The sequence below is a fragment of the Acartia tonsa genome, chromosome 6 (genome assembly GCF_053477335.1).
Source record: "Acartia tonsa isolate MP-2025a chromosome 6, ASM5347733v1, whole genome shotgun sequence".
Classification (NCBI taxonomy): domain Eukaryota; kingdom Metazoa; phylum Arthropoda; class Copepoda; order Calanoida; family Acartiidae; genus Acartia; species Acartia tonsa.
This window is the reverse complement of record NC_137265.1, coordinates 43556212-43580314: the sequence shown is the minus strand read 5'-3', so window position 1 is coordinate 43580314 and position 24103 is coordinate 43556212. Positions and strand designations below refer to the sequence as shown.

At 34.0% G+C, this 24103-nt stretch overlaps 3 protein-coding genes across 3 annotated transcripts in view; all 3 read right to left on the bottom strand.

The window, feature by feature from the left end:
- CCT1 (chaperonin containing TCP1 subunit 1) overlaps positions 1-6509 on the bottom strand; it is a 10668-nt gene extending 4159 nt beyond the window's left edge. The window contains exons 1-8 of the mRNA XM_080164995.1: positions 6403-6509; positions 5858-5942; positions 5140-5276; positions 4302-4413; positions 4009-4067; positions 3204-3324; positions 2910-2968; positions 737-819 (exon numbers count right to left, since the gene is read on the bottom strand). Coding sequence (XP_080021121.1) covers positions 737-819; positions 2910-2968; positions 3204-3324; positions 4009-4067; positions 4302-4413; positions 5140-5276; positions 5858-5942; positions 6403-6435 — 689 coding nt within the window. The 5' untranslated portion in view covers positions 6436-6509. The remainder of the gene's footprint in view (positions 1-736; positions 820-2909; positions 2969-3203; positions 3325-4008; positions 4068-4301; positions 4414-5139; positions 5277-5857; positions 5943-6402) is intronic.
- IleRS (Isoleucyl-tRNA synthetase) lies at positions 6456-23183 on the bottom strand. The gene is made up of 18 exons (XM_080164997.1): positions 23047-23183; positions 22561-22679; positions 22010-22123; positions 20227-20294; positions 19686-19838; positions 19380-19446; positions 18767-18913; positions 16640-18246; positions 15889-16398; positions 15062-15242; positions 14288-14416; positions 13647-13765; positions 12627-12701; positions 12249-12336; positions 11326-11385; positions 9341-9404; positions 7379-7500; positions 6456-7024 (listed from the first exon to the last, which is right to left on the bottom strand). The coding sequence occupies exons 1-18, from the start codon at positions 23126-23128 to the stop codon at positions 6914-6916; spliced, it is 3816 nt and encodes a 1271-aa protein (XP_080021123.1). The 5' UTR covers positions 23129-23183; the 3' UTR covers positions 6456-6913.
- On the bottom strand, positions 23135-24103 carry LOC145322747 (small nuclear ribonucleoprotein G-like). The gene is made up of 2 exons (XM_080164996.1): positions 23912-24103; positions 23135-23714 (listed from the first exon to the last, which is right to left on the bottom strand). The coding sequence occupies exons 1-2, from the start codon at positions 24070-24072 to the stop codon at positions 23645-23647; spliced, it is 231 nt and encodes a 76-aa protein (XP_080021122.1). The 5' UTR covers positions 24073-24103; the 3' UTR covers positions 23135-23644.

The following is a 24103-nucleotide window of genomic DNA, read 5'->3' as shown; positions in this document are numbered from 1 at the left end:
AGACAGGCGATCTTGGCATTTGTATTACTCCTAAAACTCATTGATTTACATAAGGTTTTATTGAAAATTTCTTAAACAGGTTTCAAAACATGTGTTTTTATTTTGGAATTGAGTTATTTTGTTTTCTTAAATTTTCTTTCAATTTTAATTGTAAAGAAAATTGTCTTAATGGTTTATTTTTAAAAGATCTAAAGAAAACTTCTAAAAATGTACATAGAAAAGCCATAGGACTAAAAACATTGATATATTTTGAGAATTTAGAATTATATTTAATTTGTTTTGAAACCCCAATATTAATACGTTAATTAAACATCGTTTAACCTAAAAATAAAAACATACATTTTAGAAAATTATGAAAACATAGTAATACCTTAATACCTACTTAAAAATAAAAAATAAATATTTTTTGTTATATAATAAAACCCGATGTTTTGTACATATAAAAACATCCGAAAAAGCTAAAAACTTTTAAATAGCTTCCTGTTGAAATTATTGATACAAAAGTTTGAACGCTACTAGTTTGCAGCAACCAATCAAGATTTAATAGGAGTACCCAAGCTTTTAAATGTTTTTTAAAGTTAAACTTTGGGTACCCTTGTAAATTACAGACCAATGTCATCTCTATTTCTGATAATTCAAAAGTTACATTTCTTATTAATAATCTGAATTCATTACTAGGACAATTAAGTAGAAAAGTAGCGGAGCTATAAACATCTGACTGTAGTTACGTACTAACCTAGGCATTTGTTGGGCAGCAATAGTACAGTTGAGGGCATAGCCGTGGATCAATAAGGATTCCCTGGCAGATTTTCCGTGAGCCTAAACCAAATATATATTAGTCCTGATATAAAAGTATGTATTGATGGATCTCGCTAAGCGCTGAACCAATATGGTTCTTCTTGCAGGTCCAAAGAAAGTTTATATAACGGTTTGGGGGAGGTTACCATCATAATACCAAGAAAAATATGACCCCTTCTGACCCCTAAGGGAGTAGTCTCTAGTTATAAACTAAAATGCAACACTGGAAAAATTCACCAATTAGAGTCCTTTTAGCTAAATATGTAATAAGTATTACAACATACAACAAATTGTATTACTACAACAACAACTCGGCGGTAATTATAATGATCGTTATTAATGATTAATGATTATTCGTAACATTTAATCGGTTAAACGGATTCGCGAGAAATGTTCACTAAAATTGTTTTTCTATTTGAGCTAACATTAATAAAATATGATCATATCATCTTCTGTTGAAAATATTTTTTATTGAATTAAAATCAGGGAATTTGAGGGATAAGACTATGAAAGATAAACCTATATAAAGGATGTTTAAAAAATCAATCGCTTCACTTTTTTCAATATAAACTTTACAGTTTTGGTCCAAAACTAATAAAAAATAATACAATTCATGCCCAAGCAATGACAATAATAAAACAATATTGAATTTTAAATCCAAACACCCTTTCAGAGCACTAGAGCTCGAAACCTAGCCCTTGCAGAGAAATTTACCCTACTCCGAAAGTGCATATTTTATAATAATTTAAGACAAAGGGGGAGGTAGGTTTCTGGTAAAATCCGTAAGGGTGTGTCTTTTAAGGCTTAAAAATAGTAGTAGAACGATAATATTCACTAAATATGTGTATTTCTTATTGAAAAGAACTATAGACAAATTTTTTTTTTTTAAAGTTAACATAAATTTTTATTGTTCTACTTCTGTTTTTAATTTATAACACATAACCTTTACGGATTTAACCAGAAACCTACCTCTCCCTTTGTCTCTTAAGTACTTGAAATCTTGTAGATAGACCCCATAATGTTTAAGGTTTTTGATGGGGCATGTAAAGACCTTTCTCTAGACACATTAACAAGGTTTCTGACAAAATCCTAGCCAATTTGGCATCAAAAAGAAAGACCTGACAAACATCAAGAACTAGATTTAAACAGAGCCGCCATGCCTCAATGTTGGATGGGTCTGTCTTTTTTTATCCCAAATTGGCTAGGATTGAGGTAGAAACCTGTTTAAAGTCACGGTGTCTAAAGAAAGGTTTTTGCATGCCCCATCAAAAACTCTAAACATTATGGGGTCTATCTCCAAGATTTGAAGTACTTAAGGTGGTTCAAATTGTGAGCGATTGTTTTTTTTAAACACCCTTTACACCCTTAATGATAAACAACTTGAAGGTTTCTGTAGGCTTAAAGTAAAAAAAAATAAGCAATAGAGAAGTCAACAAAGTTTTAAGAGTAAAATAGTTCAAGTTAAAAAGTACGTACAATATTTGAATGTTCCCCCCTGATTTCAATAGAACTCAATGTTGAAAACAATAATTACCTAGACAAACATTTTACGAAACGGGTTTATTGTATTATTTCTTTCATAATCAAAAATTAAAGTGTTTCCCCAATTAAAATATACAACAAAAGCAATCTTGAATTCTAAGAAAGTAAATAATAAGATTTCCTTTTCAATTGAGGCTTAATTAAAATTTTTTCTTCGTAGATATGTAAACAATAAATATATAAGTATAGATGTACATATAATTCAGACAACTACTTCGCCATAGTAGTAAGGACCTTTCCGTCTGCTAGCAAGTGCTTTCTGCTCTTTTGTAGGACTTGCCTGTGTTGAAATTTCCTACGCTATTGACTTATAATCTAAGACCCAATTAAAAGTCGGCACAGGGTTCCCACCCCGAGGGCAGAGTATATAAAGCTCGTGCCTCCTCTATTCTTTTACTTTAATATGTAAACAATAAAGCTTTTATACTTTTCTAATCAAATTTTAAAAACATGTTTTGGCCTTTTGAGAACTTTATTACAGAAATTCAAATTCTAATATTTGATCTAGAAGTCTGTGAAGTTGGCATTAGAGTTTTACTTTTCCAGACAGCTTCAACAATTTTTTTTACCTTTAAAACATTGACTGCTTTGATGGGGTAGGTAGTTTTTCCAGATTTGTCGGTTACCTATCAATTCAAAATATTTTCATTTTTTATTTTATCATTCTGTAATTCACTTTAACGCGCTAAGGGGGTAAATGTGATTTTCTCGGCCCTAATTTATGATCTTTATATGATCATTGCAAATCTGCACGCCGCTTTGTCTGTTTGTCAATCCATATTTTTTTTACTTCGCTACTAAAGAACGTTGTAATCCTTGTTGAATTAAAAGGAATGAAAACGAAATGAAGTATTCTGATTCCTTGACGGCTTGTGTAGCTTCCACGACCATCTTGCTGAAGAACTCGCTGTCGGCTCCGATGAGCTTGCTGGACATGCAAGTCTTGGCGGCGTTGATCAAACAATCCTCGCCCAAGTCCTCAACCTATACAAATATTTATGTCAGGTTGAGAGAATATTGATGTGTAGATTTATTAGGTTTTAGAAGATTTATTTTGAAGCCATATATTATTATGTACTAGATTCATATCTACTAGATAAAACTGATAGGTCTTCTTTATGTATACTAAGATATATTATATAAGATTGAAAGAATTTTAATGTTATAGGTAGATTTGAAATCTGCATCAAATTTTAATGATTTTTTATAAAATTCGTTTTTGTATAGGTAATTCTTTATCTAAAAGCGCAAATACAATTTAACTTAATTAATTTTGACATCTGTGATTGGTGGATGGAAAACTATCTGCGCTCTGATTGGAGAAGCTTAAGTGTCATACCAATTATAGCGCAGGTAGTTTTCAATTCACTTATCACGGATGTCAAAATTAATTAACTTGAATTGTATTTGCGCTTTTAAAAGAATTATACAAAAAACGAATTCTGTACAAAAAAATCATTAAAATTTGATGCAGAGTTTAAATCTACCTCTAACATTAAAATTCTTTCCATCTTATAGGTATATCTTAATGTATACACAAAAAACAATCTTTAAATAAAAAGCAACTTCAAATATTTCAGACCTTCCCCTTCGCCCGATTAGAAGCTTTTTCAATAAAATATTTTAATTTCTAGTCTTCTTAAATAACACTTCGATTATAAAACTCACCTTATATGTGAGATGATCTTGAATATACTTGACTGCCTCTTTGCAAGCAAGTCTGTAACCTAAAATAAGAAACAACGGTATTATCCTCTTAGAATTTTTTTTTAATTTTGAAAATTTGAGTTTAGAAATGTTAAAAGACCATGACCTTTTAGAGATTGACTCTATATAAAAGTCAATACACAACACAATACACATCGCCATAACATTACAATGCTCCCATAGCAACTATAAGTTGTGTACTAACAGGCTATTATTAAATGAAAGCTTCGCATCTATTAATTATTAATACCGACCTGCAATGATAGATGTAGGATGAATTTTCTGTTTAACAAGTTCATCAGCATTCTTCAACAACTCTGCAGCAATAATAACAACACTGGTAGTTCCGTCACCAACCTCTTCATCCTGGGATAAAATATTCTATTATAGTTTAACAAGTTCATCAGCATTCTTCAACAACTCTGCAGCAATAATAACAACACTGGTAGTACCGTCACCAACCTCTTCATCCTGACAAAAATACATGGTATAGTATACAGTCAGGGATAAGAAAATGGCCGATAAATTAATGTGCAACCACAATGATGATATTACATACAAATTACCCCTTCTGTAAATAACAATTATTGGTTAAAACCTTTGGACACCCAACTTAATGAACCAACCAATCAAAATTCAATGATTGTCCCCAAAGTTGTTAAGCCAAAGAATAAGAAAACATTCTAAAACTTTAGGGACTTGTGTAATGAATAGTCCAATGTCCCTTCCCTTCCTGGATAAGATTTCTTTTCAAAACTTCTTGGATGATTAACTAATAACTAACCCTTTCAGTAATATGATCTAGCGAGGAATGGATCATGAAATGCATCTTTTTGTAGACAAAGGCATTTCCACTACTAATGACGATTCTGCCTAACCTAGCAGCATTAAATAATAATCTTCATGTAATTAGACTCATTTGTTGAAAAGCATAAACATTACTAAAACCAACCTATCTAAATTCGACAGTATCCAGATTTTTTGAGCCAACTAATAAGAGAACATATCTATAAAACTTTGGATACCAGTGCAGTGTAATAAGAACAGTCCAATGCCCCCCCCCCCCCCAACAAAAAAAAACATAGAATATACCTGAAGGGCAGCAAGCTCCACCAGAACCTTGGCGGCTGGATGCTCGACCTCCAGAAGCTGGAGGATGGTGGCTCCATCGTTGGTGATGGTCACGTCTCCAACGTCATCGACCAACATTTTGTCGAGACCAACAGGTCCTTCACAAAAATAAGATTATAAGAAGTCAAAATTATTATTTCTGCTAATACAAAAGTAGGAAGTCACTGTTATAAACACGAAGTAAAAATTATGATTTGAAGGAAACGGTTGTTTTGAAAAGCAAATTCTTTTATTATAATTCTAAGGTTATAAAAAGTTTAAACGTGCAATCAGATTGCAAAACTTAAAATTTCTGTCTCCCCTTTGTGGACGAAGAAGGTAGAAAGAACAAATTTCGCCCTATGATCACTATATAGACAGAATAATTTGGAAATGAATTCCCGTAAGTGCAATATTACAAAAATCCAATACATAAGAAAGAAGAAGGTTGAGCTAAAAATCCGTTAAGGTTGTGAGTTTTAAGATAAAAACAGTAGTAGAACGATAAAAAATTAAGTTAACTTGAAAAATAATTTGTCTTTAGTTCTTCTTAATAAGAAGTACACATATTAAGTGAATATTATCGTTCTACTACTATTTTTAAGCCTTAAAACTCACACCTTTACGGATTTTTAGCGCAACCTACTCCTCCCTTTGTCGTATTTTAGACGAAAATATTTTACATGTATATATATCTTACCAAGACTAGATTTGACAATATTTGCGATACTGCTGGCGGCCATAACATTCTGTGTTCGCACACTTTGACCTGTCTTTCTGTCACCCTAGAATTAAAACATTTTTTGATTTACTTACATTGTGAATAGGTACTTTTTTAAGCTGTTCAAGTTTACAATTGTTTTTACGAGGTTACATGAATAACTACTACTTTCACTAAAACTAATTTTGAACCAAAGAAGACCTCTCCAATTTATCCTCAATTTTAAAAGAAAGTCATATTTCTAGCCCCTTCTTGGGGGGATGGGGTGACCCCCAAGGAATACTAGCCTTGCGGAATAACCTAACCTTAACACAAAAATAAGTAAAAACGCTTATTTTGTATACAGTTTCCTTATAGTTCATACGCGACTATTTTATTTGGTACTTATTTGTAGAAAGTTTTTTTTTAAATTAGCTCCAAGTATATAAGATCAGAGTAAACTTCCCATTGCCCCAGTTTATATAAAAATCGGTCAATTGTTTTCAAGCCATCAGATATAATGTCAGCATGTCCGGACAACCAACCTGAAGGGTGAGGGCTGCCTGTACAGTTGCCATTATAAATCACCACTCTGCTCTGAAAACAAACAAAGAGGTCAACATTTCTTTATTCAGGAGGGGAGGGGAGAGAACAATGGCAGAAAAAATATCCCATATTATTCCTTTAGAGATTGGTAAGGAAGATTAGCTTAACTTCCATTGTCCTATCCCTTTCTTTAAGATATGAAATAAAGTAAAGAAACAAATTACAAAGTTTTAAACATTATAAAACAACATCTTACCCTTACATTTAAACTAAACTTAACGAAAGTTACGTCAAAACGTAGGAAGCAAGAAAAAACAATTTCTAGAAAAAAAATCCGCTATCACAGCTGCTTAACTTTTAAAGATAATTTTGATACAATTTTTTTCATTAAAAAATCTAAATAGATACCAAAAAGACTATAAATATTTTGACTCAGTTTCTATAAATAAAATACTTGGTAATAAAAAGCTTTAAATCCTAATAATTTATAAAGATAAACAAGAATGAAAACTATGCATAGAGAGTAAGCCCTGCAAGGCTGTCTAGTTGAGAAATATCCACTTTGGTTTTCTTAGCATCGTCCTTGTATAAGTTTCCAAGCTTCAGGCTTTTCAATCCATCCTAAATATAAATAAATGTTTTTGAAAAATAATATTTTTGCTTTCCTTCAAAGTGCATATCAAGCAATGACCCTTCCCCCCCCCCTTTTTTTAAATAAATCTAAAATAAGGGGAGATATTTTTTTATTTATTATGCATAACCCATGCGGGAAGAAACCGCATTTTTTTAATAGAGAAACCAACGACTGTAGAGCAATTATAATTCCGGTTAAACGAGAAGTAATTGCTTATTCCAATCCGCATCATAAATGAAAACATTTTAACAGTTCAAATAAATGAAAATCTTTTACTTTTACTTCTTTAAAACGCGCCTGACAAAGCAGCAAATGGGGCCTTGTTTATTAAATAAATTTACCTGTAAACTGGACACCGGGCAGCCCACAGGATTCTCCAGAAGTAACGAGGTTGTTTCCGCTCCTTTGCACACGTTCAAAAACTTGCAGTTGAAACCAGATTTTTGCTGACTTGAACCACCACCTTAAAATAAAACAATAATATTCTATGCAATGAGGATAATGCATGAAGGGAGAGGACATTGGAGTGTAAATTATACTTTAACCCAAAGATTTGTTGACACATTCTCCAATTTTTATAATTTTTGATCAAACTAGCAGTGTACTAATTTTCCATGCAAATATTTCAATCTACAGAAGGGATAATTTTGTTTTTATTATTGGATAAACAATTAAGATAATAAAGGGAAGAGTAGGTTGCGGGTAAATTCTGTAAAGGTGTGAGTTTTAAGGCTTAAAAACAGTCGTAGAACTATAATATTCTCTTATTATGTGTATTCCTTATTGAATAAAACCATAGACAAATTTTTTTTTTTTTAAGTTAACAATACCTGAATTTTTTTTTAAAAAGCTGAAATTTTCACCAAAAGCTTTGCTAATGTCAAGCTGGCAAAAATTATTTGTAATTTTTGTAATTTATTGAATATTATTGTTCTACTCCTGTATTTAGGCCTTAAAATTCACACCTTAACGGAATTAAATTTACCCGCAACCTACTCCTCCCTTTATCTGACTTTTTGAGAATATTCAAACTTTAAAAGAAATATTAAAGCCCTATATTTTTAATAATAATAATCTAATAGATTTTAAAAGTATATTGAAGCTCTAAAATAATATTAGCATTAATTTTAATGCTTCTTTAAGTGATTCATAGATGCATAGACGGATTTTACCGCATTTTTTGAATTGTTGAAATATTTCTCCCGAACTTGACCAATAACTTTAAAACATGTATTACACTAAATCAAAATACTAAGTATATCATGTATTTCAACTAAATATCAGAATTGTTAACCATTACTGAAATAAAATTACCCCTGCTTAACGGCAAAACTCGTTTGGACTGTAAATTACACTGCTGTTTACAGTTTAATAACCATAATATCTTATTCGTTGGCTCAAAACTTTGGGTAAATTATTGGTTGAATCCAAACTTTTCAACCAATTATTTATATCTAAAGAAAGGAGTAATTTTCATTAGGTATCATTATTGGGATTGTATATAAAAGGGGGGGGGGGGGGGGATGTGCCACTTTTTGAAACCAAAAGTAAATCGCGCTTGATCTCAGCCCATTAAAGAGTTAGAACTCTAAAATTCGGCACAGTAGTTCCATAGTGTTCTCCACAAAAGCAACTGCTGTGCCGAATTTTAGAGCTGTAACTCTTTTATGGGCTGAGATCATGTGCGTTTTACTTTTGGTTTCAATCAGTGGCACATCCACCTCCCCTCCTTTAAAGTTTTTTTCTTATCCCTTAAGATCCCTGTCTTCAGAGGCATCTACATAAACAAACTCTTAGAGGAAACAACCGCATCATTAACAATGAAATGGTCGGTCATGATTTAAAGGAGTCATATTAATAAATTCGATTCACAAGAAAAAATCATCTTTTTAACTTGGTATCAGTTTTGTTCAAAAATAAAATGAAAACATCCGTTTCTGTAAAGTTAACCCACATAACATGCAGTGGCAAGGATACTTTCTACCAAAATATTTTGGCATATCATAAAGACTTTTTTGTTGAGCTATAAGGACGATAAAATGATGTGCGTCCCCAATTTTGATATACAAAATATCCATCGCATGCTGTAGATTTAAATTATTTGCTAAAATCAAAAGTTTTGACACTGCTAGAATCATATAATCAAAATCAAATAAAAGTTTTAAACCAAGGAGTAAGAACGTAATTATAAAACTTATGGTTACCATTTGTTTCATTCCTGCTCCCGTACACGCTCTTTTCTTTATAACTTATTCCTTTCCAAAAAAATATATTAATGAGATATAAGAAAAACACCCACTTACCCTTTGAGTTTTTCTTGAAAGCAAATATTGTGTTGTTTTTCAAAAACTTGACATTTTCAACCTTTTCATCAAGAAAAATACATGTTATGGGTTTATTATTGATTCATTGGAAGCGATTAGTTGTACTTGGCGGTTCAGTGTGCCTTAACTTCCACAGATATATCGCATTCTCAAGTCCAGAGGTGTATATTCTGCACAAGGTTCATTATTTTCCCCTGCTGCAAAAATATTTCATCCCCCCCCCCACATCTTATGTTTTTTATATCCAATTTTCAAATTTTCAGGATAATGGTATCAGCTGATGTTTTTAATAGTGATGGCAATCCGTCGAATTTTTGGGCCGGATTCGGATTCCGGATTCTTGCGGATTCCGGATTCTTATTTTTGGCGGATTCCGGATTCGGATTCCGGATTCTAGCAATATTTTAAAAGGATTTTAATTTTTTTTTTAAATTAAGTGCTACATATGTCCTAAAAATTAATGTTCTTGGTGTTCTCTATAATTTACTTCCGAGAATCGAACCAGATTTTAAAAGATATTATATATAATGATGAAAATCTTTGCCTTCAAAGAGGAGGAGTTGAAATAAAAAACCCAAGACGCTAATTTTAGCCTACCAAATAAGAATCCGGAATCCGCAATTAAAAACCGGATTCCGGATCCGGATTCCAAAATTTGCCAAAAAATTGGGCAGATTCCGGATACGGATTGCCATTCTAGTTTTTAATACACTTTATTTTCTGCCCCCCCCCCCTCCCTTTAGCCGGAGATCACATGCAGAATAAAAAACCCAAGACGCTAATTTTAGCCTACCAAATAAGAATCCGGAATCCGCAATTAAAAACCGGATTCCGGATCCGGATTCCAAAATTTGCCAAAAAATTGGGCAGATTCCGGATACGGATTGCCATTCTAGTTTTTAATACACTTTATTTTCTGCCCCCCTCCCCCCTCCCTTTAGCCGGAGATCACATGCAGAATACAACCCTGCTCAAGTCCTAAGTAATGTATTTATTCAACAGAGCTAACTTCCCGGTTCATCCCCTTTTATTTGACTCATTAAATAAAAACACATCTTGTTAGGTAGCTATTGTGTCGCTCTTTTCTTTGCAGAATTGAATACACACCGTTCTTATCCAAAGAAGGATATATTAAACGCTGAAAAATATTTATTCTTGCCAGTACAATATCATCCTGTTCTGCATAATTAATCAAATCACAAAAGTACGTGACAAAATATTCCAACATGAAATATTACTCCTTGGTAATAATAAGTGGAGTACTTAGCTTATTTTAGTTGGCAAACAAACAGTAATCTATTCTAATAATATGAAGTTCTGATGATTAACGCCTATTTAATGAAGCTAAGTTTTCAATTAGCGCTGAACTTATTAAAGTTCTCCTTTTGAGAAAGCTTCACATATGTCCCAGGAAGGTTTTAAATTATTTTTTCGTCTTCATTCGAATCCGGTGGATAGGAACCGGTTCTCATCCATACGAAAAAACTATGTCTAGCATCGTATTATATCCAGCTTTCTACGAATATAGAAATGTACAATCATAAGATTAAAACCGGTTTTTTAGCCGGTGCCTTCGGCACCTCGGGGCTAAAAAAACTAGTTTTAATCTCATAATTGTACTTTCTATATCCGCGGAAAGCCGTTTATAATACGATGCGAGAAATAACTATTATTTTGGGATTGTTTGAGGCTATTTCCCTGCCCCCTTTTTATCCCTTTAAATAAATGCTAGGGTTCCAACTTCCAGCCACTATAGTAGAAATGTCAAATTGAAAGAAATGTTTAGAAATTTCAACAAAAAAAGCGTAGATGTTTTTAGGCTATTTTTCTGCACATTCTTTCCCCTATGATTACAGAGCCCCTAGATGCTATGGGTGCAGCCGCTAGTAATGTGATACAGAATGAAAACTTAAGCCATTATAATGATGAAACATTTGTATCCCATTAACATGTATAATTTCCTTGTTAGTTTTATTCGGGTTATAATAAAGCTGTAAGTCAACACCATACAGTCCAAAGATATCCTGAGAAATTTTTTTTAAGGGGGGGGGGGGGGGGGTTTAATGCAACCATCTCGTAATCAGTGAGCAAATGGCACTTAGAATTCGAATTTCCATCTGAAATTTTGCATGAGTAATCCTTGGTAGGTCTATTTTCCCTAAATCGAACAAAAAGTTGAAAAAGTAATGGCTAACGGCTGGCGGCTCAGCTGTTTTGTCATTTTTTTGATATCTATATTGCAAATTAGTCACGAAACCTCTCTCAACATAATACTCTTTTCTACTCCAAAACGCTATCAAACGGTTCTACACGGTAGCAGTTGGTGCTAGAAGTTTTAAAAATGATTATTGCTATCATTTAACATGAATTAAACCAAAAATATGTTTTTGTTCGATTTAGGGAAAAAAGACCTACCAAGGATTACTCATGCAAAAGTTCAGATCGAAATTCGAATTCTAAGTGTCATTTGCTCACTGATTACGAGATGGTTGCATTAAAACCCCCCCCCCCCTTATAAAAAAAAAAGAATAAAATGTAACAAGTAGCGCAGCATTTTGAATATATTTAGTAAATTAAGTGTTTCCATTAACAATAGTAACTCAGCTGTTTGTCAATATGTGTGTACTATGTAACTAAGGATCTCGCCAATTGCTGAACCGATATGGTTCTTCTTATTCTAATTTGGTGGAGAGTACCTCCCCACCCTCCAAGTGCAACTAAACGCACCTAAAGGCGAAGTCGCTAGTACTTTAAAGCATTATTAAGAAAATCTACGTAATATCTGTAAACTATATGTAGGCACAGATATTGAGTAATCCGTCGGACGTTTACAGATGCTTGCATGCAGTAGCTGCGCTACTAAAAAGAACAGTAAACTTAAATTCACCTGTACACAAGTTTGTAATTTGTCGACTGTCCATTGGTTAATATCACCGGCCAATAGGATTCCTCCTTTTTTAGATCCATTGAAATTCCTAAAATGAAATATTTATACCCATTGTCTTCAAAAAGGGTAGGAACAATCAAACAACATTATTAATTAGAAAGTGTACTAAAATATTTTTCCTTTCTTCTCTATAATAAAGTCAGGTTGTATAAAGTTGGACGGATTGACCATCTAGTAGCTAAATATTCCCCCATTTAATATTGACCTTACATATAAAATGCTTATAAAATAATATAGACGGGGGGTGCGGGTGGTTAAACTTCTCCAACAATTTACACTGAAATACGCCCCCTATCCCCCTAAACAATTATAACTTACTTTGCAGGATTAGCACCGACCAGCTCGACATTGACCCAGTCCATAGTAGGTTGACCGCAAGGGCTGTCGCATGAACTAATTCATATTTTTGTTTCATAAAATGTTTATTTTGTATTAATAGACAGGTATAGATTTCACCAAAAACTAAAATCAATCAAATTGTACATTCAACTGTTTTAGGGGGCAAATTTTTACTAAGGCTTCCCCCAAAATTAGCTGAAATTACAAAATGTTTTTCCGAATTAATTCAGCTGTTGGATACAGCTGATTCATAGCAAAAATTTCATAGTAAAATTCATCTGAAGTTTATATGTTCAGAAGAAAAATAATTAATAATACGAATTGAAATTGTAAAGGGGGAAGGCGGATGTGCCACTTTTTGAAACCAAAAGTAAAACGTGCATGACCTCAGCCCATAAAAGAGTTATAACTCTAAAATTCTGCGCAGCAGTTGCTTTTGTGGAGAACAATATGGAAATGTGAAGAAACGGCGGCGGAACTGCCGCTCCCGCTGAAAACCGCCGGCTCCCGCCGAATTTATTTGCCTTTTTCGCTAAATTATACAGTTCTCAATCATCTGAGATAAACTTTTTTTCTCATAGAAATTTCCCTTATATTTTCACGTGACACTTGTAATATTTCAAACATGTCAATATAAAAAAATATAAGCAAAAGTAAAACGCGCATCATCTCAGCCCATTAAAGAGTTAGAACTCTAAAATTCGGCACAATAGTTCCATATTGTTCACCACAAAAGCAACTGCTGTGCAGAATTTTAGAGCTGTAACTCTTTTATGGGCTGAGATCATGCACGTTTTACTTTTGGTTTCAAAAAGTGGCACATCCTCCTCCCCCCTTTAAAAGCATTTATATGTGCTCATCAGTCATCACTAAATATACTTTCTGCTTCAATAAGATTTTTAAAAGCATCTTTTATATTAAGGTTTTGAAAAATCAGAAGGACAGGCGAGCGCTTAAAACATTTAAAATAGTAAATACATTAAAGAAACAAAAAATTGCCTAGAAGAAGTTGTAATGGCAGTAGCCCCCGCATATCCCTGCGGGAAACCAGGAGTAATATTCAGCTCCAGTTTGGCTCCTTTAACCTCAAAATTTTCTGTTTTTGTGATGTTTGTGACCTAAAAAAATAGGTAGGTATAAAATAAACTTCAAATTAATTGGACAAAAATTTTCCCGCATTTTCTTTTATTGTCTTTAAAATGTATTTAATTTAAAAAAAAATTATTTCAGGAAGAGTGGGGGGGGGGGTGGCCGAGAAGTATACTTAATTAAAGTTTAAAGTTTAAACCAAATCTAAAACCATAAAGTAACCCTGTCAAAAAAGGAATTGCTGAAATTTTGCATAGCAGTTGCTTTAATATACACTATAAAATATTCCAATAAAATGTGCCAAATCAATGGATATATTATCACTAGGATGTTATACCAGATTTTCATGTTTTCTAATAAAATGAAATTCGCAGCGTGCTAAAATAATGAAACCCCCCTTCCTTCCCCCCTCCTCTCTTACAGGATTAACGAACTGACTAATTAATGATATCAATGTTAGCAACTTAAGTTGACAACTTTCCCCCCGTCATAATATTCACGTATATTCTAAATCTGATACCAAATTCAATTTTGTAAAATAAAATACTTACCGACTGTGCCCTCAAGACCAGAGGTGTCTTGCTGGAAGTTTGAATATATTCCAGGTGCTTGACAATGATGGTGGTTAGGCTGTGGTCACCAGGCACTACAGAGTAATGCATGGTTACTTCGTCACTCACCTACAAATAAAAGGAGTGGTTATATTAAGGCAAAATATCTCTAAAACGGCTTATTCATTTGATATGTTTTCTCAAGATAACAGTATTAAGCTTTTGATTTTGAATTCTTGCTACAATTTATTTTCTCTAAGTCATTGGCTAAGTTATTCGTATAACGAAAATGAACCAAATTGGATACGTGATGAAAATGTAACGTTTAACGGTCGATTTGTACCTAAACAATTTTTTTCAGCATCAAAATACTTTTTAAATTAGTCTATTAGATTGTATATGGAGAGCTTTTGCTGTAAGCTCATTATAACCTGTGTGGAAGGTAAGAAATCAGAATAAATGCGAATAAGAGATAAATTTACGTTTTTTCTCCAATTTGTGGATTTTGTAAAATTCAACCCCCTCCCACAAGTCCAAAATATAAATGTGAGAGGAAACGATGGGCTATTTATTACACTAGTCCCAAAAGTTTTAAAACATCGTTTTCTTATTCGTTGGCTCAACAACTTTGCGGGAGTTCTAATGAATTTTGAAGTTGAGTGTCCAAACGTTTCAACCACGTTTTGTATTCTACAGAATTAGTAATTTTGCGTATTGACATTGCGGATGTACATCAATTTATTGGCCATTGTCTTATCTCAAAATATTGAATACCTTAAGACCAGCAGACTTGCGGAACTTTTGGACCCTGTTGACAACCTCCCTGGCGATGCCCTCCTCAATCATCTCCGGGTCCGGGGTTGTGTCCAGCATGACCAGGATGTCGCCACAACTGTCCGCCTCGTATTTGGAGCTCAGCTCAGCAGCCTTCTCCCCGGCAAAGCTGTACATTATCCTAAATAAAATAAAGTGTTAAAATGGACCAGAATATACGTGGATATTATGATGGGGTCGCTACCATGAATATCATTTATTGGTCAGTTGGGTAGGAGGGGAGGGGGTCGTGATTTTAGCCAGCTACAAGTTTCACTTTTGTTGAGTACATGAAAATCTGGAGCAACATTCAAGTAATAATATATCGATTCTGAAAGGGTTAGTTAAATTGTGCTTCTCATGAAAGCTTAGAATATGCCTTGAGTGGTTTTAGGCGAATGTCAAAGCATCCCTTTACCCAACAATTATGTCCCTAGAGGCTAGGGGGCAGCCACTAGTGAATATATGATAGCAGCTTTTAGAGAATCTATTTTTTTCCTAGAGGAGTCAAATGAAAGACGACATATTTAACTATGCATTAATTTTAATCATTTTAAATATAAGAATAATATTTGTAATACACAAGTACAAAACCAGTTTTGGCATTACTGAAAAATCATTTAACGCATCGTATTACTGAGAATTTTCTACGGTGTCTACGATAAAAAATCACCTTAAAAGATTTGGCCGGCCTACCAAAACTGTATTTCATTCTATATTTTCTAATTTAATGTCCGCTAAAAAAACTGTCAGCGAAAAAAATTCCAATTGTAGAAATAAAACATTACCTAACATCCTCAGGCTCTAGCTTGTGTCCCTGTACAACCAGATCTCCACCATCAACAAACTTTGTCAACGTTTCGTCTGACAAAGTCTTAATCTCTGCCATAACCGCCTTGAAGGCGCCCTTGAGGCGCAGCCCCAAAGTTTTATGGTCCGGTTCTGCGCGCAGAGTAACACCATAACTTGCTTTGTCCCCGGACAGTGTCAGCGCTTTAACGTTTAATTCTTCAAGAATGTATTTCTCTAGGCTTTTGAGGTCAGCAAGGCAGGTGACATCTTTGTGAATGATGACCACCTCGGGCAGGGGATACTTGATGGGCATGGTCTTTCTGTCGCGCAAAACACGGCCCAGGTCGACTACACTCTGCATGCGCGCAACTGCCCGTTCAATGTCCTCGTGGATAAGGTCTTTTCTTGCGGTGGGTAGCATCAGGTAGTGGACGGATTTACAGTCGGCACCAGAGAAAGAAGGAACCTTTTTTTTCAATACCTGGTAAGATATGATAGATAGGTGGCTTAAAAATATTCAGAAAATACCTATTTACTATAGTTACTCTTGGGAAGGTAATTCATTTAGAAGAAAAGCATGAACTAACTCAAATTAGACCATCAGATTAGAAGCAACTTTTAAAACAAATCATTTGTTCTCTATTATCAAAGAAGGATTTTTTAAATGATATTTGCTGTTTTCTACAAAAACAATTTAAGATTCAAGTGTTTAAAAATTTGGCAAAAAATTAATAATATTAAGCCAACCATCCCTGGTACATCATTTCAGTAAGGAAGGGGGTAAAGGGCGCCATAATTCTGACCATCGTAATCACAACAGAAAACAGGCTGTCCAGAGCATCCTTACAGTCGGCGGCTCCGCCCTCTCCCTTCAATCTCCGCCTATTCATCCTGACATACCAGTTGGTAAGATTGTCGATAAACTTGACAAGCCTCGGGATGACGGTGTATAATCTGTAAGCAGTCATCTCCTTGGACACAAAGTCTAGCAGAGTCTGTGTAAATGATATAATCCATCTGTCCATAACATTTTCTGATCCTCCATAGCTGGATTCGCTCCAGGTAAATTCTACGCCCTCCTCCCGTTCATATCGTTCGATATTTTGCAGCAGGAATCTAAAGGCATTGTACCAGGGCAGGAAGACGTCCTTTAGGATGGACTGAACACCATCCTCCCGGAACTTTAAGTTCTCAGCCTTGACAACAGGACTGTTGATAAGGAAGAGTCTAACTGCGTCGGCTCCGTATTTGTTGACAACATCTAAAGGTGGTGGATAGTTGCCAAGACGCTTGGACATCTTATTTCCATCACTGGCCAACACAAGACCATTGACAATAAGATTCTTAAAGGGGGGACGGTTAAACAAAGCTGTTGAAATGACTAACAAAGTGTAGAACCAGCCGCGGGTTTGATCAATACCCTCGGCAATAAAATCAGCCGGGAAACTTTCCTCAAACTCTTTCTTGTTCTCGAAAGGATAATGAGCCTGGGCGTAGGGCATAGAACCGGACTCGAACCAGCAGTCAAAAACTTCACTGATACGCTTCAACGGCGGCTGTCCCGGACGTTTTGACGGAATTGTAATTTCATCAACAAATTCTCTGTGTAGATCAGTGACTTTAACACCAGACAGCTGATACAATTCCTCCACTGAGCCAATACAAACTGTCTCCTCCCCGTCTTCACTCATCCAGATGGGCATAGGGGTGCCCCAATATCTGTTTCTGGACAAATTCCAGTCACGCGCATTTTCCAGCCAGTTGGCAAAACGGCCCTCGCGCACCGAGTCAGGAACCCAGTAGGTTTCGTTGTTGCGCTCCAGCAGACGATCGTTCATTTGGCCGACCCGCATAAACCAGGCAGGAATGGCTCGGTATATAAGCGGTGTTTCTGACCGCCAACAGAAAGGATATGAATGCTTAATTGTGCTAGCGTTGACCAACCTTCCATTTTCTTTCAAATGTTTAATAATATTCTTATCCGCATCCTTTACATATTGTCCTACAAAGTCAGAAACGGGGGTGGTAAAACGGCCAGCACCGTCCAGCGGGCAAACAACTTCGCCACCAGCCACAACAACTCCATTAGCCAGACAAACACGGTTATCGTCCTCGCCGAAAAACGGCGCCTGGTGGACAACGCCAGTACCGGAGTCCTCGGTAACGTATCCGTCGCACAGAACCCTAAAGGCAGTGTCTTTCATGTGTTCAAAATAGTTAAACAGGGGCGTGTAGGTTTTGCCCTGCAGCTGCTTTCCCGCCATTTTTTCTAGTACTTTGTATTGGTCAGGCTTCTTGTACAGCTCGGATACTCGCACTTCCATCACAATGTACATTTTCTCGGTCTTCACATCCTAGAAGAACAAAGATAAATGTTACTATGTTTAAAAACATTATAGGTATAAGGGTTCAGTTGAATAATAGTGTAATATGTATGTATGTATGATTTAGTATTAGGTAAATTTGTATGGAAGAATATGAACAATTAGGAGTAAAATGGAAGCCTTGAAGTAACGAAAACATTAATTGCAAAAATAACATGAATGTTACATTCAGAGTGACTAACATTGTATATTTGTCAGGGATCTTAAGATATAAGACAAAGGACTACAATTTGATGAATATGTCTGTCCATTGTCCGATAATGTTAAACAAAATTAACCTTTCTGTAAATTAAAATTATTTGTTGCAAATTTCAGACATAGCAAATTTTAACCTATCAATGCAACATTTAATAAAAGTATCCATAAATTTTTGATCCATAGAATGACAGAATTATTCAAAAATTAAGTTACAAGTACAATTTACACTAAAATGTCCCTCCCCCCTCCCTGAATTTATAGAGTAGCTTCACTGCAAAAATAATTCCATTACCTGAATCTTGACATAGATGAGATCTGGATGGACACAAAGTGCCAGGTTACTGGGCAGTGTCCATGGGGTGGTCGTCCAGGCCACCAGGCTGACCGCGGGGTCTTCAACAAGGGGGAAAGAAACCATTACAGCGGGGTCAACTACGTCCTAAAAAAATTAATATTAGATTACAATACCTTTTGATAACTGCAGGGGTTGTCTATTTCGATTTTGACTAACTCCATGTTTAAAAATAGTACTTACTGCTGTTAAGTATAATTGATTAATTGTAATCTGACAATTAATCAACACCAATGTTTAGGAACCACCTGTAGATGTAGAGAAAGAAATATCTCTAGTACCCAAACTCACTGTGATAAGAAGACTAGATCAAGATCATCCAGACTTGTCTATCCTAGTAAGCGGTATGTCTTTGAAGGGAGTTTTACAGAAAACATAATCATACAGCAAGCGCATAATAAAGATGTTTAGATATGATAGGTAAAGCCAGATATATTTCATATGAAATGAAAAATACTATATTTGTCATTAACTTTTCTTCCCATATAACATTGCTTTTTCTCATTGTATAAACTACACCCTGATTAAAAACAATGAAATAAATACTTTGTACCTTATAGTTTTGAGCAACTTCAAAATTGGAAAGAGGTGTTGAACAACCAGTGGAATAAGGCATTACTCTAAACAAAATGATATTTTCAATTTTGGGCAGAGCAAAAAAAAACTATTCTTATCATCTTTTTAATTTGTTTATTTTGGAATAAGGCAAAGGTTCTTGAAAAATAACCTATTCATCTATTCCACATAGTAAAACAAGGATTTCTTTAAGTTTTATTTTTATGCCAGTATCTTACTGCAAGTGAAATGATTTTATATTCTTAACAGGTTATCCAACCAGGTACTAAAATACGTATCATACCTGAAACCCTTATAGATGAGTCCCTTGTCGTAGAGCTGCTTGAAGACCCACCAGATGGACTCCATGTACCAGGGGTACATGGACTTGTAGTCCTTCTTAAAGTCAATCCATCTGCCCATACGTCCAACTACCTCCTCCCAATCGGAGGCGTACCTGAAATGAGGATTTTTAAAAATTAAAATTAATATTTTTGCTGTCTTTTCTTTAGTTTATAGGGTTAAGAGGTTACAAAAAATTTTTAAGAAATGTTTATGGTTCGAACTCCGCTTTCTATTATCCAATGTCAGGCCCCCATTAATAAATACCATGACAAGAGTATTGCAGGCATCATAACTAGGAGTGTAAAAATGGGGAATAAATTTTGATCTTGAGTTAAGGGTGGGGATAATTACAATCATCACATTCAGTAAAAAGTCATTCAAAAGAAGGATATACCAACCTATTCTATTAAAAAATTTTGTAGCCGGGGAAAAAAAATAACTCTTGTGCAGAATATACACCCCTGGCGTAGAACCTAATTTTTATTTAGAGAAAACCTTACCTGGAGACAATTTGTCTACATTCATTATTGTAAGCTTTAATTCCCATTTTCTCAACATCTTCTGGACCCTAAAAAAAAGATATCAAAATTATATTAAAGTAATATTAAAAGTTGTTGTATGCTATTGCTCAGATGTTATTTTTTCGTCCCGAGTGATTGATTATATTCTAATCAGTATTGCCTAACAAATATCTAGGAAAGAATGTTTCATCTGATAAAAAAAATATTACATCAATTTTAAATTGACTATATTACCTAGAGAAAAAAACATTTGGTCTAAAAATGATTATTTTTTCACAGTCGGAAAGACATACCTAGTCTATTTCTACATGTTAACAAAAATAAACCCAGAACCACTTCATTATGCAATCTACATTTTCCTGGATATTTTGTCTACAGTAGTCCATAAGTGTACATCTTTACAGTACATTGTTTCTATTTGTTAAAGCAACACGTATGATAAAAGAAAAAGATTCTGTTTAAAGTAAAATGCTTATATTTCAATCAAAATCTATATTTTTGTATTTTTTACCGATCCACTTCATTATGCAAATCAAAAGAAAATCGATGGAAAAACGTTTGTTTTGCCGTTTTCTCCACTTTTAAAAATTAATTCTGATAAAATAACAATTTTTAAAGGGATTTATGCATTAATTATAATGAAAAACAGTTTAAGGTAGATTTTAATGATTTTTCTAAATAAGAAATAATTGAAAAAAAGAAATTCTATCCCTATCACTTTAGAGGACAGCTGCCGACCCCCAGTCTTATGGATGAAGCTAAATACATGTTAAAAATAAAAATTAGCAAGAAAAGTATACAAAAATGTTTTTTGATGTGTTAAAAAAATCCATTTTAAAATCTTGATTTTGAGGATGATGGCCTTTAAGATGCTCTTACTGGTGGTGATGGTGAGCTAAATGTTATCAAAGTGCATGCCCATGATGAACTCTTATATATTGAACTTTGGTTCATTTTTTGTAGTCATAGCAGCCTCCAGCCAAGCAATATTAAAAAAGAAAAAAATTGCAATTTTAATTACTAAAATTCATAAAGTAAATAATGTAGTTTTTAGATAATGGTTATATTTCATGTCGAGAGGCTCCACTAGAGGCTGCTATGACTACCAAAAATGGTACATAGGTTAATAGACAAGTTGTTGTAATGGTCATGTACTTAGATAACATTTAGCTCACCTTCACCACCAGTAAGAGCATCTTAAAGGCCATCATCCTCAAAATCAAGATTTTAAAATGGATTTTTTTAACACATCAAAAAACATTTTTGTATACTTTTCAGGGTAATTTTTATCTTTAACATGTATTTAGCTTCATCCATAAGACTGGGGGTCAGCAGCTGTCCTCTAAAGTGATAGGGATAGAATTTCTTTTTTTCAATTATTTCTTATTTAGAAAAATCATTAAAATCTACCTTAAACTGTTTTTCATTATAATTAATGCATAAATCCCTTAAAAAATTGTTATTTTATCAGAATCCTTTTATAAAAGTGGAGAAAAGTGCAAAACAAACGTTTTCCCATTGATTTTCTTTTGATTTGCATAATGAAGTGGATCGGTAAAAAATACAAAAATATAGATTTTAATTGAAATATAAGCATTTTACTTTTAAAAGATTCTTTTTTCTTTTATCATAAGTGTTGCTTTAACAAATAGGAACAATGTACTGTAAAGCTGTACACTTATGGACTACTGTAGACAAAATATCCAGGAAAATGTAGATTGCATAATGAAGTGGTTCTGGGTTTATATATATTCTAACCTACCTTGATCCCCAACTTTTTATCAATTTCATATTCGACCGGAAGTCCATGGGTATCCCATCCGAATCTTCGTTCCACATGGAAGCCTCTTCCGTGGGCATAACGTGTTACGATATCCTAAAACAAGCCAAATCATAAATAGAAAATCTTGTGTACCTACTTATTAGAATACTATTGTCGAGGGGAACTTATTTAAAATAATTTTAATAAGTAGAAAAAGATATTTTGAGGAAAGGGACAGAAGAAGGGTAGAGATACCCACATTTTTCAAACCTATAAGAAACTTCACTTTAAAGGAGAATAATCTCTTCAGTGGTTAGCAAGATCCTTCGCTACACACAGTTAGACATCCTATTGCTTTGATAAAGGATATATACACTAGGTATATAAATTGTTAAAAAGGCTAAAAAAGCTAATATAAATCTAAAACGTTTAAAGATAACAAGAATATATTTAAGGTTGACATTTTTCGTATTTTGAAACTTAAAAATAAAGTCAGCCTTGATAGTATTGTGACTTAGATCCATCGATATTTAAAATGATATAAACAATACCTTAATAGTACCAGCCAGGATGTGACCATAGTGGGGTTTACCGGTGGCGAAGGGTGGGCCATCATAGAAGGAATATTTTGGTCGCCCTTTTGATTGCTTCAATGAGGTTGCAAATGCATCTAAAAAGTAAAAATTCACTTCATAAAAGTCTGTTCCTCTAAATTCATATTTTTTAAAAAGAAATAAAAGGGAATTATAATGTTATAACTCCCGGATGGTGAAATACGAAGCTTGTACCTTCATGTAAATGCATTGCCTAGTGTAAAAATAAAGATAAAATAGAGGTCTATTAAAAAATTATTGAAAACTTTGAGAATGACCATTATAATTTCATGAACTTTTATTTCAAGTAACTGATTCTCTCTCAATCAAAGACAAAGCCCATGCCCAACGTTTGCGCAAATCAGTGAGAACTCAACTAATCACCCCCCCACACCCCTCTTGTTTGAACTTAAAACTTAATTTTCAAACAAAATGGTTACCTACCTAACTCTTTCCATAATTCAAGAACTTTCTCTTCCTCCTTGGGAAAGTTAATATTCGAATCTGGCACCTCCGTCGTGCTCATTTTCACTTCTGTAATATAGAACAACGTTTACAGTACAAATTGTACAAATATTGAAGTACAAATTGGAAATCCAGTACAATAATAATGTACATGTACAAATGCAAGAATATTATTATGCCAACTGTAAACTACAGAATGTATTACTACTTAAATATCAAAATGGTATTTAAGTAGAACTTTTTATATTTTAGACATAATTTACTTGAAAAAGTCAGAAAATAGAAAAATTAAATTAACAGTATTGTAATTAAACGCAAACAAAACCTTATTTTCTCAAAATAATATACAAATACAACATAGTGGAAAAAAATTATAATACACCCTGCAAAAGATCTCAAGAAAAACATATTAACAGTATTGTGTGATAATAACGCGAAATATTACTTGAACAGGTACAATACAAAAATGGACATAATTTAAAATGCCCGCTTGATAGGTAACAATCATTCTTGTTTCATAGATTGATGTTGAAAAAAACAAGCGTATTTTAATGAGTGCAAAGCTCGTTTGATGGATTTAAATGCGATCTTTGGCTTCAATCATGACAACTGAGTTTCCACGGAGTACCACCATTCCAATGTTGTTTCTGAGGAATTAAAAATATCAATATTTGATTTTAAATAATGTGGAGGATAAGACAGCAGAGTATCAACTTGTTTTTTGGAAGCTATACTAGGTACTATATGAATATATGTCCGAACATATGAGGTAAGAAAGAAATTCCTTAACATAAATCAATAGTTGTATTCCAATCAAACTCATGTATTGATATATTTCTCCTGCCTTTGGCCCTGCTTGGTGAACTCGATAGCATTGTCCAGCACCAGATTCATGAAGGGGTCGAAGCCGCAGAGAACACCCTCCACGCAACGGCCGCCGTTCATGCGCAGGTTGACACGCTTGTCCATGAACTTCTTCAACTCTGGGGGGCTGGCCTTGGACATTTTGGTTCTTGTTTGGTTTTAGTCTGAAATA

Excerpts from the sequence above, each read along its gene's own strand:
- IleRS (XM_080164997.1), bottom strand. The coding sequence starts at position 23,128 with ATGAGCACGACGGAGGTGCCAGATTCGAATATTAACTTTCCCAAGGAG. Across the intron at positions 20,295-22,009 it reads ATAAAAAGTTGGGGATCAAG|GGTCCAGAAGATGTTGAGAA; the intron begins GTAGGTTAGAAT and ends TCTTTTTTTTAG. Across the intron at positions 12,337-12,626 it reads GTCGGTGCTAATCCTGCAAA|GAATTTCAATGGATCTAAAA; the intron begins GTAAGTTATAAT and ends ATTTCATTTTAG.
- LOC145322747 (XM_080164996.1), bottom strand. The coding sequence starts at position 24,072 with ATGTCCAAGGCCAGCCCCCCAGAGTTGAAGAAGTTCATGGACAAGCGT. Across the intron at positions 23,715-23,911 it reads TTCACCAAGCAGGGCCAAAG|AAACAACATTGGAATGGTGG; the intron begins GCAGGAGAAATA and ends TTAATTCCTCAG.